General features: G+C 46.7%; 2 protein-coding genes across 2 annotated transcripts in view; both read right to left on the reverse strand.

The window, feature by feature from the left end:
* The window catches only part of Oscp1 (organic solute carrier partner 1), a 32,389-nt gene extending 24,851 nt beyond the window's left edge, over positions 1-7,538 (reverse strand). Inside the window, exon 1 of the mRNA XM_038335139.1 lies at positions 5,727-7,538. Within this exon, the coding sequence (XP_038191067.1) occupies positions 5,727-5,838 (112 nt within the window). The 5' untranslated portion in view covers positions 5,839-7,538. The remainder of the gene's footprint in view (positions 1-5,726) is intronic.
* Positions 7,539-7,610: 72 nt separating this feature from the next.
* On the reverse strand, positions 7,611-16,500 carry Mrps15 (mitochondrial ribosomal protein S15). Its single transcript, XM_038335141.1, has 8 exons — positions 16,292-16,500; positions 16,024-16,065; positions 14,648-14,726; positions 12,820-12,868; positions 11,925-12,009; positions 9,697-9,755; positions 7,970-8,161; positions 7,611-7,777 (listed from the first exon to the last, which is right to left on the reverse strand). The coding sequence occupies exons 1-8, from the start codon at positions 16,452-16,454 to the stop codon at positions 7,640-7,642; spliced, it is 807 nt and encodes a 268-aa protein (XP_038191069.1). The 5' UTR covers positions 16,455-16,500; the 3' UTR covers positions 7,611-7,639.
* Positions 16,501-20,669: the final 4,169 nt, after the last annotated feature.

Consider the following 20,669-nt stretch of genomic DNA (forward strand, 5'->3'; position numbering starts at 1 on the left):
TCCTCCAAAAGAGCAACCAGTGCTCTTAACCACAGTCATCTCTCCAGCCTGTCGAATTTAATGTTTTATGGGCATGCTCCACCTTCAATTGGAAACTTTTTTTTTTAAAATTAGGAGCTGTAAAAACTAGATAAATGACTAGTGGAAAAAAAAAAAAGCACCAGCTCAGGATGATAGCTATCTTGGGGGCTCCACTCAGAAGGCTCCAGAAGTTATGTTCTCCAACACTGTAAGAACATACACTATGCCGGGTGTGGTGGTGCACATTTTTAATCTCAGCACTTGGGAGGCAGAGGTAGGTAGATTTCTGAGTTCCAGGTCTACAGAGTGAGACACTGCCTCAAAAAAAAAAAAAAAAAGCATACATATTTCAAAGCAGACTTTCAACACTAACTCCCCAATAAAGAACAATTCCAAGAACAAACAGAAAAAGGAGTTTCTTTTTCAACAGTCTGACTTTTTTTTCTCCCTAGAGATGGGATTAAACCTGGGGCCTTGGGCATTTTAGCAGACAAGTGTTGTACCACTGATCTCCACCCAAAACCCTGAAAATCAACTCTTTTACTTTCTCATTTTGTTGGTAGGAACATTTCCGTCTACAGCCTCCCTTTCTCACCCCTTCCAAGAGCTCTACATACATCCACACGTGGAAAACATTTCACGACTAGTGGAATTTCGGGAAACGCCTCTATATTGCTTGGAAATGATCTCCGAAGTACACTGACGTATGCATGCTTCCATCGCACACTGGCAGCATACAAACAGGTCTTTTGAGACTAGTGGGTACCACTGTGAGGTCAGAGTCCCCTCCAAGTCCCCCTCTGTCCCTCTCAAGAGTCACAGCCTTAGCTGGGCCTGGTGGTACAGGGACCATAGCTCTAGCTACTCAGGAGGCTGAGGCAGGGTCAAAAATTGAAGATCTGCTGGGCCTACAGAATGAATCCAAGGCAACTTAGTGAGACACTATCTCTAAATTCGGTGGGCTGGAGAGGTAGCTCAGTGGCAAAGCATTTGCCTGGTGTGCATGAGACTCTAGGTCCAGCTCCCAGTACTGAGGGGAGGGTGATAAAGTCACAGGCTTTTGGGGAGAGTGAGACGGGGAAGTAGGTCCTGGTCCGACCTTCCTAAAGCAATTGCTTCTTGGGCAGTGTATTCACATCTACTGTTTCTCAGCGGTTTTAGAATCACGGGATTTCAGTTATTTAGAGATGGGGAGTTTTCATCTTCTTGAAGATGTGTCTGAGAACACTCTTGCCTACTGTGGTTAAAACAGAACTTGAAAACACAAGGAAGCATAGTGTGCCTCCAGCTGGCAATGGCACCCAGAACCAGCAGAGGGCTCTAGAGAGCTGTCGGCTCCTCTCCATTTTCTTCTTTAAAGAGGCAGGGTAGGGACCACAAGCCCCGTCTTCTGCTCTCCAGATGACTCATTTTGAGACAATTCAGCTTCAGCTATATTTTGTATGGGATGTAGAGCCATGGGTTCCGGGGCTGGCTGTTAAATTTCACCCAGAAAAATCAGAACAGAACCCCACCGCTATTTAGTCCTTCAGTACTACATGTCTTAGGAAAACAGTAAAACAAAACAAAAAACCAGCAAACGAACAAAACAAAAAGCCACTCTACAGTCATGTGGTCACGTGTCTCAGTTTCCTCTCCCGTAATAGAAAGGTAAACAAAATTTAACAGGGTTTTAGTTGCAGGGCTTTTATGAGGACAGAAGTGAGGCAAAAGTAGTTTTTATTGCCCACTCTATTGCTTAAAATGTGAGACAACATTAAGTATGCAACTCTCACAAGCAGCCCCATTAAGAGCACACTTCCTTTCTGTGCAGCGCTAAACTCTGGCTGCATTATGGGAGAAACTGCAATGTCTGCACCGGCCTAGTGGGAACAGGGACGGCCTCCAGGAGACCAATTAGTTGTGTAAGATAATGAAAACATCTCCAAGAAATACGATTTCCTTCAAAGCATCCACGAGGACTAATTTACCATGTCTGTGCTTTTCGAGGCCTGGGGATAGGCACCTGTCACCATGGCAGTGGCTCCAGCTCCTGCAGCAGCACCAGCTTGGACAGAAGAACAGACTCGCTCTCGGCTTCTAGTCTTTGCCGTTTTGCTTTCTTTCTCTCCTGCAAGGCCTCACTGGCCAACTACTTCAGCATTTCTTTTAGACACCTGATGGGTGTACGCTATGCACACACACACACACACACACACACACACACGCGCGCGCGCACACACATTGTGCGCATTTGCACGTGCACGCGTGCGTGTATGTGTGTGCGTGTATGCATTTCAAAGCCTTCCCTCGCCTCCTGACCTACCAAACCCCACAAAATTTCCTTCCAATCCCTTCAGGTAAGGCAGCACAAGCTGGTTAGGAGTAGGAGCTCTGGAGTCTCATTGGCAGGAGTTGTCAAATGACTGACTCCTCCCACCAACTATGCAACCCCAGGCAAAGCAGCTTTGGTTTTTCTTGTAAATTCGGGTGGTAGTGTGTTATCTATATGATAGAGAAGCTGTGGGCATCAAGTGTTTCAGTGAAGTATTGACATAATTGGAAAACTGTTTCAATAGTCTGAGTGGTGGCTTGTGCCTATAATCCCAGCATTTAGGGGCTGAGGCAAGAGGACTGTGGAGAATTTCAGGTCAATCCATGCTACTCCGTGAGTTTGGGGACAGCTACAGCAGGAGCCTTGTTTCAACAATGCAAAAGAAATTTTTTATTGTTGTCACTATAGATATTTGTGTTGAGTTTTAGGCTCGGACATAGACTGGACTCATCAGTAGCCCCACTTTCAGGAACTGTACAGAAAGGCTCAATCCAGTTTTCCCTAGAATCTCACATGGTGTGACATCTGCCAAAAACTGGAGGATGGGTGACTATATGATAATGAATTACTACAGATGTCTGAAGTCCATAAAACTGAATCTAGGTTAACCAGGAAGACTATCACTCTTAAACATTTTTTTTTCTAGGTAAAATGGCACACAATCGTGATACCAACACAGGAGTGGAAAGACAAAAAAAAAAAAAAAAAAAAAAAAAAACCAACACAGGAGTGGTGAGAACAGGGAAATCAGAAGTTCAAGGTCAGCCTTTGCTACATGAAACCCTATCTCAGAAAACCAAAATAGTGGGCTTTCCATATATATATATATATATATATATATATATATATATATATATATAACTTTGAGACAGGGTCTTACTATGTGGTACCAGGCTGATCTTGAACTTGCAGCGATCCTCTTGCCTCAGCCACCCAAGTGCCTGGATTAAGGACTACAGTTCTTGGTTTTACATTTTTTATTTTATCTTGTTTATTTATTTATTGGGTTTGTTTTTCTTTGTTTCTCTGTGTAGCTCTGGCTGTCCTGGAACTCATTCTGTAGGTAAGGCTGGCCTCAAACTCACAGAGATCTTCCTACCTCTGCTTCTTGAGAGCTGGGATTAAAGACATGTGCCACTCCATCCAGCTAAATTTTTGTTTTTAATTATGTGTATATGTCTGGGTATATGCATATAAGTACAGGGGCTCTGGGTGGACAGAGGAGGGTGCTGGATTCCCTGGAGTTGGAGTTACAGGTTGCTGTAAACTTCCCAGTGGATGCTGGGGATGGAACATAGGTTCTCTGGAAGTGGAGCAAGTGCTCTTCCCTGCAGATCCCGTTCTTTCAGCCTGGGACTACGGCTCTTAAAGCCTGACTCCTCCTATTTACAGAACCTCGCCCAGACCACCTCCTAAAAGACAATATCAACTACTGATTGTGTGAACATAAAATGCTTGTTCACTCAATCCCTACAGCTCGGCTTTCAGGAGTGTATTGCTATTACCATTGTATAGAAAAACGGGCTCAGAGGCTACACCTCAAGATCATGCAACTAGCTAAATATGGGATCTAGACATGCATGCCTCCAAAGGGCACACTCTTTTTTAAAAAAAATATTTATTTATTTTATTATGTAAACAATATTCTGTCTGTGTGTATGCCTGTAGGCCAGAAGAGGCACCAGACCCCTTTACAGATGGTTGTGAGCCACCATGTGGTTGCTGGGAATTGAACTCAGGACCTTTGGAAGAGCAGGCAGTGCTCTTAACCTCTGAGCCATCTCTCCAGCCCCCAAAGGGCACACTCTTAATTGCTGATTTACATTGTCTTCCAAGAGACAGACTACCTAGAGAAAGCTAGCCTGTCACTCCACTAGGGTCATTAGCCTGAGTGAAAGCACATCACACAGGCAGCAAGAAACATAGAAGCCTCCTGAGGAAGGAACACAGTGCCATATAAAACTGCCAAATGGTTCAGCAAACCTTTACCGAGCTCCGATTTATTCTGACCTGGGCATTGAATGCTAGACGCTGCAGTACAGACGCGAGTCGGACAAACACGTAGGGAGACACACGTGAACAGATGAGTCTAAAAAACCAGGTGTAGAGAGAAGCACAGGCAGGGGGCTGGGAGCACACAGGAAGTACTTTTCCTAGGGACAACGATTCTTCAGGCAATAGTACAGGCCAGGGAAAGGATGGAGGGGCAGGGACCACAAGCATGGAGTCATGAAGGACATAGTTTAAAGAACTACATATACTCTGGTGTGATTAGGACTCAAAGTGTAAATCAAGCTATGATGGAAATCAGACTGGGAAGGGCCCCAATATGTCTTGCATAGGACTTGGCCTCCATTTAGACAGGAGTGGAAAGCTGCCTGCAGATTTTAAGGAGAGAAGGTACTAGACATTTTTGTATTTTGTAAAGCCCTCTGGTAGCAATGCTCCATATGAATCAAAGGGAATGATCTAGGGAGTTCTCTTATCTGTCTGAGCATGAACTTATAAACAGTCAGACTCAACAGTACCCGAGTGTGTACATTTAACATCAAGTGAGTGAGCGTGCATTAGCTGTTGAGAGAGGATAGCGTTTTCATTAGTGTCGTGTCAACTGTCTTTATAGAAACCTTTACACCTCTCCCTAGAAATATAATAGCTCATACTTAATCCCAGGAAATTTGGTGAATGAAGTTGTTTGCTGAGACGGCGTGTTCTGGGTGGTCGTGTCTCTGTGAATTACACACAGCATAATTTTGCACTTACACGTTTTCCAATATGTTCACAATTGCATTCCCCTCCCACACTTGAAAAGGTAAAGAAGTAGGTTCTCATTCTTATCTCTATTACTTTAGGCCCCTACATTTCTAGAAATGGCTTCTGAATTGAGCAAGACTAGTCTTTAGCGTATGTGGGAGGACAGAAGCACCCGGTGATCAGCATCTGTTCCGTGGGGGTTGAAGAGGATGGTGGTACTAGACAAAGGCTTATTGCCAGGTGAGCAGCCGGGAACTACTTTTGGAAGGGGGCAAAATTCAAGAGACTGGGAAATCATCGAGGGTTCAAGTACTTTGAGTATGCCCAATACAGGTGTTAGGTTTCTCTGTGGGGAAATGCTCTTTTGGAGAATTGAGAATTTGACTCCTGAGGTCTTCCAACTGCATGGGCGCTGCATCTTGTGAGAAAGGTACCCGGCTGTCAAAGTGAAGTGCGCAGAGGCCTTGGTCTAGCTGTTGGGATAGGAGGGAAGGTGGCCAGATGCCAATCTGGCCTTAGGTACGAAGGCGGAGGCGGGAAAGCTGGGCGCGTAGGGGGTTGGGAAGGGCTAGGCTTAGGATCTGGATGGGGACACTTAGCGCAGTGATGCGGGAAGCAGGCTGCGGGTGCCTCTTACCTTTGCGGGCCTTGTCTCCGGGGATGTTCTGGGCCCTCAGCCGCTGGTCCAGGACATAAAGCATCTCCCCGCCCAAGTTCAAAAAGAGCAGCGGCAGAGTCCGCACCGACATGGTGCAGGAAACCCGCAGGGTAGGTGAAGGAAGAGCTCCAGGGTTTGATTTAGCAGCCTGGAGGCCCCTCCGCGTCCCACAGTTCGGTTGCTGGGGCAACGCCGCGGTCCGAAAAGATGAACCAATCAGAGGGCGGTTTGATGTGAGGTGGCCGAAGAGCCGGGGCTCATTGGGCTAGATGACAAACACCGCTTTAGGGGATTGGTCCGAACGGATGCAAGCCTCCGGGGAGCGCTTGTTTTGAGTTTTCCATTGGAGCCAGCACGCCGGCCGAGTCTTCCCGTCATTCCCCGCTTGGTGTGCTGCGGCACAGCCAGGCCCCAGCCTTCGCGCGGGGTGAACAAGTAAAGTCAGCCCCAGTGTCCTGGGAGCCGTCCAGCCGATCTAGAGTCGCGGTCCGATGTCGTCGCTGTGCTGCTCTAGGCAGATTTGTCAGCCACCTCCCAGAGATGCTCAGAGGAACCAGTGAGATCACGGCAGGTGCCATGAAGGCACCCTGAGCTATACAGTCCCTCATCTCGATGCTTTATATCATTTATATTTCCTTCCTAAACCCTCCCGAAAGCGATGTCACACCAGATTTCCTTCCTACTCAGTGATGCAATCCGGCCCAGCCCTCCCCACGGTTTAAGTAGGAAGCCACTTGCACCTATAACATAGGACCTCTAGGCCACTCTAGGCCCATTTCATTAAAGTCTGGAAGGGATAATCATACAATTCATCTTCACTGCCCCCCATCCCCGCAAAGAGTTTCTTCCTGTAGTCCAGGTGGTCCTTGAACTCACCTGCCTCTGCCACTGCCACCACCTGGCTTCATCTTCACTTTTGATTCTTTCTACCTACTCACCTTCTCCTTCATCTTTAGGGGCTCCTGTGCCCTCAGGAGTCATTTTTCCCACCCTGACATGGCCTATTTTTCTTTTACATTGCTTTTTTGAGTAATTTTAACTCTTGGAGAAAGGGTTTCACGTAGTTCAGACTGGCCTCAAACTACCTGCGCAGTCAAGGATGACCTTGAAATGATAACTGTGCCTCTCCCAAGTGCTGGTATTACAGGCATCCAAACACCACAGCCCTGTATCCCTAGGCTATTAAACACCTAGGGCTTCAGTTACTTAACAGCTCCCAAACTGCTCTGGTTCAGGCCTCAGCCCTGATCTTCCAAGTGTTCTTTGGTAGCAACATATCTTTCTCTTTGTGGGGTTTCCCTCCTCAGAATGAACTGAATTGTTTTTTAATAATTTAGTTAACTTTATTTTATGTGAATTGGTGTGAAGGTATCAGATCCCCAGAAACTAGAGTTACAGACAGTTGTTAGCTGTCATGTGGGTGCTAGGAATTGGACCCGGGTCCTCTGGAAGAACAGCCAGTGCTCTTAACCGCTGAGCCATCTCTCCAGCCCCGAACTGAATGTTTTTACACCCCAGACCCACTCACATGCTGAAGTCCTAACTCCAATGTTCTATATTGAATTTCTGAGTCCCACTGTTCCTGAATGAGTACCTGCAGATCTCTTTCCCTTTTAACTTGTAGTTCCTTCTGCCAAGATCCCATTGTCTCTGCCCAGTAAACTCCATCTTTTAGGGCCCAGTCCAGGAGACAGCTCCTACAGCTGCCCTGCTATCCGGTCAGCATTACCTCTCAGAAACATACAACATGACATGTTTCTATGATTGTATCTACTGAGTGAAGGCAGGGTCTCTGCCTCTGAGATCCCAGGGCCAAATGGAGAACAAATCCCTCTTCCTCAGGCCGAAGGGAAGGCCATCTTCTATCATTCTTCAAGGCAGAACAGACTTTATTAGTTTTTTCTGGTCATGTCTGGTAGGGCTTGGGAAGGGTCCTCTGGTACCTCCTGCTTACGTTGTTTTTTGGCAGCTGCTGCAGCAGCTTTTAAAGCCTTTCTTTGCTTCTTTAGCTTTTGAACCTCCTGGAAAACCTGGTGGTGGAAAGGGAGAAGGAAAAGACTGTAATTTTTTGCAGGGCAGGTTTATAGGAACCCCATTCTTTCTCCATGTGCTGGTGACCAGGCCAATTCTAAGCCATGGTCAGAAACAGACAACTTCTCCCTTCTACTGTGCACCTCAGTCCAGGGAGACTGATCAAAGCAATCAACTGTACTGATTCTTACCCGAATGCACAGAGCTTTCTTGGCCAGGATGCGGCGGTGGACCTTTTGGGCATGCAGAGGAGGTATGGTATATTCCACCCCTAGCTCCTTACATGCCTTTTCGAAGACTTCATAGTTGGTCCGACGGAGCAGTTTGAGCATCTTATTCCTTCGGTCGATGCTCATCAGCAGATGGCGTTTGTGGGCTTTGTCCTATAGAGGATTCTGTATCACTATTATGTTTGGGACAAGGTCTTACTCTGTACCCCAGGCTGGCCTGAAACACATGGTAATTCTCCTGCCTCAGCTTCCTACTTGCTGGGATGACAGGCCTACGCCACCATACTTACTACTCTTATAGTATTCTATAAATATTAACATTATTTACCATTAATGATGTATGGTCATTTCACTGAACCATCCCAACAATCTTATGCAAACATTACTACAGTTCTGCAGGAGGCACTGCCACTGTTCATAGTTACAGACAGGAGAATAGAGGTGTGAGTTGGTTTGCCTTTCAGGAGCCTGAGGTCAAGCCTTCAATATGGGTCTACTGACTGGGTGACTCCCCCCTGTACCATCTACTAAGCTTCTCCAGCACTGAGCGGACTGTCAGATTGAGTAGGGAGAAACAGGAACTTATCCTCTGTTCTAGGTCCTGCTCTGTGAGGGGCTCTAGAATTCTATACCTCAAATGAGCAAAACTGATTTCCAAAGAGCATGCTCAACCAGCTACTGGGAGTATTCAAGGCCAGACCAGTCTGTGTTCACAATTTCATACTTATCAGAAAACCACAAGTAGTTGGGTGTGATGGCACATACCCTATAATTTAGTTTTCAGGCAGCTGAAGCAAAGGATGGAGAGTTCAAAGTCAGCCTGAACACAGGGCCCAAAACTAACGGCAATTTCCTACTTCTGGCAGCTCTGTGCTGCTCAGCTGAGCAACGAGTGGTTAAGAGTTTGGAGTAGTTGCTGGGCGATGGTGGCACACGTCTTTAATCCTAGCACTTGGGAGGCAGAGACAGGTGGATCTCTGAGTTCAAGGCCAGCCTGGTCTACGGAACTAGTACTAGGATAGGCTCCAAAGATACATAGAGAAACCCTGTCTCGAAAAACCAAAATTAAAAAAAAAGAAAAAAAAAGAATATGAAACCCTTGGCAAGACTGCCTCATTTCAAGTGTCAGGCATCATTTCTAGCAGTGTCTCCTGAGGAATAATGTCACTCCATGGCAAGACTGCTCCTCTGGAAGATTAGAAGAAACTGAAAGGAACTCCAAGGTTTATGAGAGATGATGCTAAGAGCCTAGAGAACTGCCATGCACCACACCAACTGCTAGTACTGATTCTTGTAATCCTTGCAGTCCTGTGTTACAGTTGTGAAAACATAGGCTCAGACCAATAATCTTCCTAAAGTCCAGCGACTTTAAGTAGAATTGACAGAGCTAGGTTTTGAACAGGTCATTCTGACTACGCATACATTCAGCAAATATGTATTAAGCACGTACTATCTGTCCGATGTGACCAAGGTTGGCAGTCTGTTTTCTTGACCACTGATGACCCTCAGCAGAGTCCTGTAAGGCTCCCTTTGTCCTTCTAGAGGCAGGAGGGGAGTGTCTTTCTACTAGAGTTGAGGTGTCACTGGCTTCTTAGGCTCCAGAGCCCTTTATTCCCAGGGCCCCAGGGTCCCAGGGTCCCCTCCTTTAGGCTACTGTGGATTAGCTGCATGTGAAGCCCGGGGTTTACCTTCCGATGTTTCTGCATATGTTCTTCATAACTGCGGATCCTGACAGTCAAGGCAACAACTGAAACCACAAACCACAGAGGATGAGAGCTGGGCACAGAGGAAGGAAGCGCCTAGGCCCACCTCGTGTTTTAAAACCAAAGGAGTAACAATCACCAATGCTTTTGTATAGCTCTTTCTAAACCCCAAAGCACTCTGAATTGCAAGATCTCAAAAGACTATGGATAATCGTTCTACTAGAAAAGGAAGCTCAAGCAAAGGAAATTACTTTAATCCGTAAAGGTCGTTATCCGTCATAGCTAACAGCATTGTGTATGTGAGGAGTAGTGGGAAAAGGTGGCTGACAGACTCACTAGGATGCTAGGTCAGACCTTACACTTGCTATGTAGCCCAGACTAAACTTGTAATGCCTTTGCCTACTCTACCTAGAATTGTGGGTATAACACTGCCTGGCTGGTAAACAGCACTCTCAATGGCAAAAGTTTCGTCCTATTCTGTGACACCGTGCCCAGTGTTTTCATGTGCAAAGCTCACGCCCGAGAACAATGCATTTGGTCACAAAAACAATGGAGGCATAGGCAGGTGGATCTCTGTGAGCTTGCTGACATCACAAGTGTCAGGCCAGCTGGGGCTACACAGTAAGACAATGTCTGAAACAGCGGTTCTCAATCTCTGCGTTTCAACCCCTTTGGGGAACACACATCAGATATCCTGCATACCAGATGTTTACATTATGATCATATCAGTAGCAAAATTAGTTATGAAGTAGCAACCACAACATGAAGAACTGTACTAAAGGGTTGCAACATTAGGAGGTTGAGAACCAGTGGTCTAAAACAAAAAAAGACAAACACCCTAAAAACAACAACAAAACCAAAAACCCCTCAATGTTTTAATTAAGCTTGTGGTTTTGTGTTGAATTGGGGTCCACTCATAGCTACCTGAGGCACATGCAGCCTGCGGGCCACAGTCTGAACACACTTAAAGAGCATTAAATTCAGGAATTAACTCTAGCATACATCATGGTTAATGATTCATTATTGTACTAGAGGTCCCAGCCAAGGCATTAATCTAAAACTCTAAAGCTGTCAAGAGTCCATCCAGAAGGTGGCTAAGTGGGTAAAGGTGCTTGTGGCACCCTGAGCTCAATCTCTGGAATCCATGGTGGAGAAAGAAATGGACTTGTGAAGACTGTTCTCAAATTTCCAGACAGGTTCCTTGTGTGGCGCATGTGTACAAGCACCCACACATTATATACGTACACACAATAGTAATAAGTAAAGACTAAACTTAAAATCTACCCCTTTTCTGTGCTTTCATTAAGTTTTTTAGAACTAAAACTTCTAACTTACAAGATGGAGAGGTGGTTCAGGGTTAAGAATAGTTGCTATTCCAGAGGACCCAAGTTTGATTCCCAGCTCACGGTGGCTCACAACAGTCTGTAACTCCAGTTTCTGACTTCTGCTGACACGATGCACGCACACAGTGCAGGCATACATGCAGGCAAAATACCCATATATATTAACAGAATAAAAAAAAATTTCCCTTTGGTTTTTCGAGACAGGAATTCTCTGTGTAGATTTAGGAGCCTGTCTTGGAACTCACTTTGCAGACCAGGCTGGCCTCAAACTCACAGAGATCCCCCTACTTCTGCCTCCCGAATGCTGGGATTAAAGGTGTGCTCCACCACGCCTGGCTAACAAAATAAGTTTTTAAAAAAGTGAATGAAGCAGTAATAGAAGCTGTAATGTAGGGTGATAGCAACAGGGCGGAAAAAGACAGACACTGCATGGGGCCGCTAATTCACCCCTTGGCTCAACTGCTGCTCCCTGGTTCAACGCAAGAGGGGTTTTCACTCACATTTAACGATTGCTATTGCTAATTCCAGCTGGAAACTAAAATAGGAACGTGGAAATGTCCCACGCCAATGGGCATGGCAGCACTCCACAGATGTGAGTCTCACTGATACTAGCCTCATCTTCTGTTTTCAGGGTGTGTTCTTATTCTCTAGATTCACAGTCTGTCCCCAGCTAGCTCCATCTTTAGAGTAGGAATCAAGGGCCCCAGAGAAGATAGGTGACCTGTGTGACTTCACACAGAGCAACGGGCAGGACCAGAGTTCCAGTCCATCATGTCCCTCCCCTTCCCAAGCCACATCAGAGCCCTCCTAGAGCAGGTGCCAGCTAGCAGACTCCTTTGTACCCCCACTTCCAAGGGCCCCTGGACCAACTTTGAGCCTCCAAGGTTCTGGAATCCTCAGGGTTTTCTGCAATCTTGTTCATCAATTGTTCTTGCTTGACTTTTGACTTCTCTTTCTGTTGAAGACAGAAATTGGGGGACATTGTTTGGTGTATGATCCTCTAAGGACTAACCTTCCTGACTGGAAGGCTGCAGTCATGGTAGCTAGACCCAGGAAAACCGCATTCACTGCGGCCTTGGTCAACCACATTGCTACTCATATCCTCATGAGCCCAAAGTCAAAAACAAAGATAAGAGAAATAGTTTGTTGGCTTCATAGCCTTAAAATTTGCTTACTCATTCATGTATACATCTGTGATGTTTGAATAAGAATGGCCCCCAGTTCATATAGTTGAATGTTTGGTCACCGGGGACTGGTGTTACTTGAGAAGGATCAGGAGGTATGGCCTTGTTGGAGGAAGTGTGTCACTAGGGGTGGGCTTTGGACTTTCAGAAACCAAGCTTGCTCTAGTATCTCTGCTTATGGGTTAGGATGTAGTTCTCAGCTACTGATCCAGTGTCTACATGCATGCCACCATGCTCCCTGCCATGATGACCATGAACTAAGCCTCTGAAGCTGCAAGCCAGGCCCATAAGAGTTGCTTTGGTCACAGTGTCTTTTTACAAAAACAAAACAAAACAACAACAACAACAACAAAAACAAAAAGACTAAGACAACATGTTTACTGAGCACCTACTGTTTCTCAGATGTCGGCGGCACCATGAAGGAGCAAAACTCCCACTCTTCTCAGTGCTTACTTTGGATAGAGCCTAACAAACGTTAGGGATAAACGTTCTAACTGGGGAAGCCTGGGGTGTAGGGACGGAAGGGGTTCCCAGGGAGTGGACTGAGGGAGGCCAAGACTTAGGGCAGCACAGGAATTCACCTTGTTGGCCATTTCCAAAGACAAGATTCTTTTTACAACATCATCAACCCTGTGGAGAAAACAGAGCAATGAGACAAGTCCTGGGAAGGGGAAGAAATGCTTTTTCCTTTAAAAAATTTATGTATTTGTATGTGTGCAGGTGCCTGTGGAGGCCACAAGATGTGTGAACCCCTGCAGCTCTGAGTTATAGGTGACTCAGCTATCTGGTATGGGTGCTGGGAACAAAACTTGTGTCCTCTGGACAAGTAGCAACACTCCGGACTACCGAGCCATCTAGCTAGTGCAACTACTAGTCATTTAAACTAGTGGACAGTAGTTTAAAAAGGGAAAATGGGAAAGAGAGACCTTATCTTAAAGGTGGTAGTCCTGGAGAGATGGCTCAGTGGTTAAAAGCACTTGGTGCTCTTGCAGAGAACCCAAGTTCAGTTTCCAGCCCCCTACTTGGTGGCTTATAATCATTTAACTCCAATTCCAGAGGATCCAATGCCTTCTTCTGACCACTGTATGTACTAGGTACATGTGGTACATAAACATATATGTGGGTAAAACATACACATAAATAAATTTAAAAAATCAAAACAAAGCAAAACAAAAAAAAAAACAAGAATGGGGCTGATCAGATGTATAAAGGTGCTGTTAATCCTGACCACAGAACCACAAGGCTCTAAAGGAGAACTGACTCCACAGAGTTGTCTTCTGATCTCCACACGTGAGCTGGATAGATGTCGTCTCTGCTCCCATCATGCACACACACAGTAGTAAATAAAAATAAAAAAAATAGGCACTGGAAAGACAGCTCAGTGGTTAAGAGCTAGTGTTTGGTCCCCAGCACCCACATCAGTAGGCTCACAACCTCCTGTGATTCCAACTCCAGGAAATCCATTGCCTTCTTCTGGCCCTTGTGGGCACGCACACATACAGGCACAGATACACATGCTGACACATGCACATAATAAAAATAATTGTTAATAAGATTTAAAAAGCAAGAACAGCTGGGCAGTGGTGGCACACGCATTTAATGCCAGCACTTGGGAGAGAGAGGCAGGCGGATCTCTGTGAGTTTGAGGCCAGCATAGTCTACAAGAGCTAGTTCCAGGACAGGCTCTAAAGCTACAAAGAAACCTTGTCTTGGAAAAAAAAAAAAAAAAAAAAAAAAAAAAGCAATGATAGTTACTTCTATAAGAAATGCAGCTCTCCAGAAGTGGGCAGTCATTTCTCAGGGACTCAAGGGCAACATGGCTCTGGTGGTTTGTTGGGCTGAAGACAGCATTAGACAACTGGGGCTGTTGGCTTGAGTGTTCTGGTCTTGTCTTGGAGAAGGCAGAGGAAGAATGTCCACCTCAGCTGGACATAGCCAGACTGCACAGTAGACAAGGCTAGAGCCAGCCCAGCTCCCACTGGACAGGGGCTGAGAAGGACCTGGACTTTGGTGTCTGTCAGCTCGGGATTTAAGTGCAAACTCTGTCCCTTAGATGTGTAACATAGACCATGTATAATTCAATACAATTAGGATTCAATTTCTTTCCTCATGGGGCTTTTGTAAGGTCAAGAGAAGACAGGCTTCTACCAAGACCAGTAGAGCATGTGAGTTCTTTGGCATCTATTGACACCAGGTCTTCACTCAGAGAACCAGGAAGAAAAGGGTAGTTGAGCTCAGGCGCCCACCTGAGCCCACCATACTGGGGGTGCTTCCCCAGTGCTCACCCCACCCAGGGCCCCACATAATCAAACTTCAAGTACAACAGGCCAAGGCTGTAAAGTTCCCCTCCCCCCACTCCCTGTCCACCCTAAGACTCCTGTGTCCTCCAGTATGCTTTTCCCTGCGTACTTCTCCATGTTGGGAAGGATGCTGTTGTATTCTTTGATGAACATGGAAGCGGGTGGCTCATCATCTCGGCTGGGCTGGACTGTCAAATACAGGAATGGAATGGAAGACAGGGTTAACTCTCATTCTCCCAGAATCTCCTCCTCTCACCCACTCCCCAGATCCGTGAGAAATGCCTGGGGTCTCAACAGGGCAACGGACTGATCTAAGCTCAGCTTCTCTTCTGCAAGCCCTGTGGGCACCTGCTTCATATGTCACACTGCAAACAGATGGTCTTCCTCACAGACCCTCTTGGTTCTACAGTTCCACACTGGGACAGGTTCTCCCGTGGACAGGAGTGAGCCTGGCTTCCTTTGAACCACTTAATTCCTAGTCTGGTTCATGGTCTGGCTGAGAATAAGCACTTAACCAAGCTTGCTGGTTGGCTGACCAAATGAACAAAATAAAAGGGTAGAGAAAACAATGTGGGATGCCCCTCTGTATGCTATGAATGTTTTCAGGGCAGAAGAGAGCCAAGGGGGAAATCCAAACAGAGAGAGCTGGAGTCAGGGAGATGTCAGCAGCCACTGGAGAAGCAAGATGTGAGGTAACAAGCCATGAGCCTCATGGTAAAATATAGAATAATAGAAATGGGTTAATTAAGTTGTAAGAGCTAGTTAATAATAAGCCTAAGCAAATAGGCTAAACAGTAATTAATATTAAGCCTCTGAGTGGCTATTTTAAAAGCAGCTGCGGGACCGGATGGGAGGAGAAACCTCCAGTTACAAGAAAGTGCAGCTAGCCTTGGGGAAAATGTCACTATCTAGTATGGATGACCAAAAGCTCAGCTTTGGTGCGTGCATTCCTACTGTGTCCCTGGAGTGCAACCCAATCCAGTCCAACCAAGATGATCTAGCCTCTTAAGTCAGACTCTGCTCTGCCACTAGGTAAATGGCGCTAGAAGCGATAACTACTATTACACCTTAACGATTTATTGAACACAGGGCATGACTCCTAATAACAACGTGTTTCAATGGATCCTTTGACGCTCACGTCAGCACTGGTTTACACAAAGTAAACTAGCCTCAAATAACATCTGCTCATTAGAGGGCCCGAAAGCATACTAACTTGGGGTGAGAAACGACACCCTACAAGTCGGAGTGGCAGATAAAAAGCGTTCCACTCTGGGAAGGTCTGGTGTGGCCAGCTAAAAACTCACTCATTTCCACTAGTATTCCACTCGAAAACTCTTACTCCTGCTTCCTTGTTAGGGCTCTATACGACGTGGACATAGGGGGCCTTCTGGCCCGCCCCTTCGCGCTCCACCTCTGTCCCCTTGTCCACCCCAGGCTGTCCCGGCGGTGTCTCTTCCGCGTCCAGTGTCAGCCTAGCCCTCCTACCTGGTTTCTGGGTGGCGTAGGCACGGGCAGCAAGCAGGAGACCTATGCAGAACAGAAAAGGCTGAGACTCATTTCCTTCCGCAGCCCGACACGACCCTCCAAGCACGAACTGCGTGCACCTGCACCCAACTCCCACTTTATCACTCCTTCCCGAGCCACCACCATTAGCTTCGCATCCTGCCACTGCCTCTCTCCAGTCTCCGGGTGCCTGGTACCCTCCATCCTCGCCCAGCTCCCCTGCTCCCCTGCTCCCCGCTCGGCGGCTCACTCGGAGGCTGCGGGCCGCAGCGTGCTGAGAGCAGACTGGCGCTTCCTCCGCCCCGCAGCGCAGACCCAGGAGCCTGTGCCACTGCCTGGGCACGAACGGAGCTCAGCGCGCGCCACGCCGCCCGCAGCATGGAGACTCCTGACCCGCGGGCCTGCACCGCCATTGACCGCTCTGCGGAGGGGCCGGTTACATGGGCGCAGCCATGACGGTTCAGGCTCGACCAATCGAGGTGAGCCTTCGACAAAAGCAGACGAAGGCTGAGCAATGGATTGGTTGGGTGCAGAGGAACGGAGTGGAGCTGTTTGGGTTGTCCTGGTGGGTGGCCCGGCAAAGCGCTCTTTGTAAACTCTAAAATGTCACTTATTGACCTTGCATTCGGCCTTAACTTTTTCCTACTGACTTTAGGTCAATGCGTCTCAACCTATGGATTGCTACCCGTGGCGGGCGGGGGGGCGAGCGAGCCGAAAGACACACAGGGGTCGTATATTAGGTATCCTGCATATCAGATATTTACATTATAATTCATAACAATAGTAAAATTACAGTTATGAAGTAGCAACGAAAATAATTTTATGGTGGGGGGGGGTCACCACAACATAAAGAACTCTATTAAAGGGTCACAGCATTAGGAAGGTTGAGAACCACTGACTGCCATGGGCTCCTAGTTTCGGCGGGGGGGGGGGGGGGGGGGGGGGGGGGGTGGTGGTTCTGTGAGACCGGCCACATCAGAGGTTCATATTCTTTCCCGTCCCTCCTTCCCCGGAGTCAGGGACCCTGTAAGAACTCCCAGGTTCCAGCCTTTGGGCGGCTTTGTAGCCCAGTGACTGAAGATGGAGATTTCTGGAAGGGTACTGACGGTTAGTTACTGTGAGACCCTGTGGTGTCTACCTTTCTGCACCAGTGTTCTCAAACGTCAGCTGGGGATGGTAATGTGTCTTTTAGGTTGTTCTGTCTTTAGAGTGAGGCCGTTGTATACAAAACACATGGTTAAGTAGTCGGCATTCACTGTTCAGTTAGCTGTGATAACAGTGAAATGAGGGATGTAAGGGCGCAGAGAACGGAGAAGCAGGGGGTAGAGAGGGAAGAGGGCCAAGGAGAGAATACCCTGCCCCTGACTTGACCCCAAACTTGAGACCAGGGCCAGACAAAGTAGACACAGACATAGGCAAGGTTTTCCTGAGGACTCCAGTAGCCCAGGAAATAATCTCAAGAATTGGCGGGAGTGTGATTACATGAAATTAAGGTGACTTTGGGCAGCTGGGGTTGTAGTTCGCTTAGCAGAGTCTCTGCCTAGAATGAAGAGTCCTGGGTTGGATCCCCAGCAGTACATACGCATTGGATGTAGTGGCATGTGTCTGTAATCCTAGCTCTTTAGAATTGAAGGCAAGAGCCGGGCGGTGGTGGCGCACGCCTTTATAGAGCAAATGCCAAGACAGGCTCCAAAGCTGCACAGAGAAACCCTGCCTCAAAAAAACAAAACTAAATAAATAAATTAAATACCTCATCCTAACATGGCGTTTCCTATTTTACCTTTATAAACTGCCATTTGCCTATGGGCCGTTTCTATTTTGTCTCTATCCAGAGGCAGTCCTAGTCCCTCTAGAACAAATACCACTTCCCTGTCGTGATACTTCATTTGTATTTTAGTAAGTAAAGCTTGCCTGAAGACCAGAACACAAAACAGCCACACTAGTTAGTTATAGAGGCCAGGTGGTGGTGGTACACACCTTTAATCCCAGCACTTGGGAGGCAGAAGCAGGTGGATCTCTGTGAGTTCAAGCCAGTCTGGTCTACAAAGCAAGTTCCAGGACAGTCAGAGCTGCTACACAGAGAAATCCCATTTCGAAAAACAAAACAAAATAAGCAAAGTGCATTGAAATCATCTCACCCCAAGATGAATGGCTGTCACTAAGTGTCGGTGTTCTGTGTTGCGGCAGATGTTCACAGGAAGAGGGGTCACTAAGCTGAATTTAGACCTGGCAGCAGGGAGGTCCGGCCTTGATGTACTGAATCCTGAACAGCCGCGCAAAGGCAGATTTATTGATTGCTACACAAAAGTTGGTTTTTTTTTAAAGGGTGAGTAAAGGAAGTTTCTCAAAGCCCTTTGATCTATACGTTCTCTGAAGGGAAACATCACACCCCACAACTTCAGTCCTTATTGTGTACTCTTTGTGGTCCCCAACAATGTGAGACACTCCAGGTGTTCCGGGATGGTCTTGTGACTAAAGCCATGGAGCAGACATAAAACCCCTTCAGAAAATTAAGTCTGTAAATCATGGAAAACAATCCCTGTTCTCTACACTGATTTCTTTAAGGTCTCAGTACCTCCAACCAACAACTCCTACCTCCTAATGTTACCCTTCATACAGTGAGGACAACCACTGCGTTCTGATGTTCGCCCTAGGTACAATGACTTTCCTCGACTCCCACTCCAGCCAAGAACATAAGCGACAGCAAATGCTGGCGAGGATGTGGAGGAAAGGAAATGCTTTCTTTGTTTTTCGAGGCAGGTTTTTCTCTGTAACAGCTCTGGCTGTCCTGGAACTCTCTTTGTAGACCAGGCTGGCCTTGAGAGATTCACCTGCTTCTGCCTCCCAAGTGCTGGAATAAAAGGCATTTGCTACTACTGCCCAGCTGAAAATGAAATTCTTTTTATTTATTTATTCATTTGCTTGTTTGTTTTTCAAGACAGGGTTTCTCTCTGTAACAGCTCTGGCTGTCCTGGAACTCACTCTTTAGACCAGGCTGGCCTCAATCCCCCTGCCTCTGTCTCCCAATTGCTGGGATTTAAGGTGTGCCTTCACTGCCCGACTTGAAAAAGAAATTCCTATACATTGCTGCTGGGAATGTGTACAAGAAATTATCACAGAAGCCGGGCGTTGGTGGCGCACACCTTTAATCCCAGCACTCGGGAGGCAGAGGCAGGCGGATCTCTGAGTTCGAGGCCAGCCTGGTCTACAAGAGCTAGTTCCAGGACAGGCTCTAGAAACTACAGGGAAACACTGTCTCGAAAAACCAAAAAAAAAAAAAAAGAAATTATCACAGAAATCAGTATTGGATCTTCTTTTTTTTCTTAAATATTTATTTATTTATTATGTATACAATATATGCCTGCAAGCCAGAAGAGGGCACCAGACCTCATTACAGATGGTTGTGAGCTACCATGTGGTTGCTGGGAATTGAACTCAGGACCTTTGGAATAGCAAGCAGTGCTCTTAACTGCTGAGCCATCTCTCCAGTCCTTGGATCTTCTTCAAAGGGGGAAAAAGACAAAACCAAACAAAGCTAAAAATAGGGCTGGATACAAGGCTCAGTGTGGTGGCTCACAGCTATCTGACAAGTTTCAGGGAACCAGATGTGCTCTGCTGGCCTCTGTGGACACCGTATACATGTGGTACACAGACTTATACGCAAACAAATGCTCACGTACATAAAAATAAGTCCTTAAAAAAGGGTAAATCTTATCTTTGTAGTTATCCTTATTACATTCTGGCTTAATGTTTATTAAATAATGATGCTCTTTTCTCATTCTTTTCTCCTTAGGAAAAAGGTTTCTGGTTTGGCAAGGGATTTTTCTTTATCTCTATGCTGTGGATCAAACTGTGAGACTCATACTATTAGACCAGTGTTCTACACTGAGCTACATCCTTAGACCTGAGGTATTGTTTTAGTTATATTTCCTCAATAAGATTTTATTTTATAGGTATAAGTGTTTTGCCTCTATGTATATCTGGGCATTACCCGTGTGTCTGCTGCCACGAAGACCGGAAGGAGGCAGGCAGTGGATCTCCCAGAGCAGGAATTACAAATGGTTATAAGTCACCACGTGGGAGTTGAGAATTGAACCTGGGTCCTCTGGAAGAGAAGCCAGTGCTCTTAACTGCTAAGCTATCTCTCCAGCCTCCAGCCCCCACCCCCGCATGAGAGAGAGAGAGAGAGAGAGACAGAGACAGAGACAGAGACAGAAAGAAAGGCTTTTGACTTGTGTGTATCACAGCACAGCTTGGCCTCAAACCGTTCCTGTGTTGGAGTTATAAGTACCAGCAGGGCTAGTCTCTTCCCTGGCTTCACTGTGTTCCCCAGCACTCCAACTCCTCCCAAGTAAGGTTCTCCCCCTACACCTGGAGACGGGATTTCTCAGTAGTTTTGGAGTCTGTCCTGGAACTAGCTCTTGTAGACCAAGCTGGCCTCGAACTCAGAGATCCTCCTGCCTCTGCCTCCCAAGTGCTGGGATTAAAGGCTGTGCCACTACCGCCCAGCTCCAAGTAAGTCTTGCCTCTCTTTCCTGATAATCAGTTTCAAGTCTCCATTGCTAGTATGGGAGCTTTCTATGGGGGACTGAGCTGTCCTTTTTGAATCTCTGATGCTAGCACAGGAC

Source organism: Arvicola amphibius, chromosome 6, assembly GCF_903992535.2.
Source record: "Arvicola amphibius chromosome 6, mArvAmp1.2, whole genome shotgun sequence".
NCBI classification, from domain to species: domain Eukaryota; kingdom Metazoa; phylum Chordata; class Mammalia; order Rodentia; family Cricetidae; genus Arvicola; species Arvicola amphibius.

Coding starts and splice junctions, on each gene's coding strand:
- Mrps15 (XM_038335141.1), bottom strand. CDS start 16,454: ATGGCGGTGCAGGCCCGCGGGTCAGGAGTCTCCATGCTGCGGGCGGCG. Junction 12,869..14,647: donor ATCCTTCCCAACATGGAGAA/GTACGCAGGGAA, acceptor TTTTCTCCACAG/GGTTGATGATGTTGTAAAAA. Junction 12,010..12,819: donor CTTTGGAAATGGCCAACAAG/GTGAATTCCTGT, acceptor TGTCTTCAACAG/AAAGAGAAGTCAAAAGTCAA.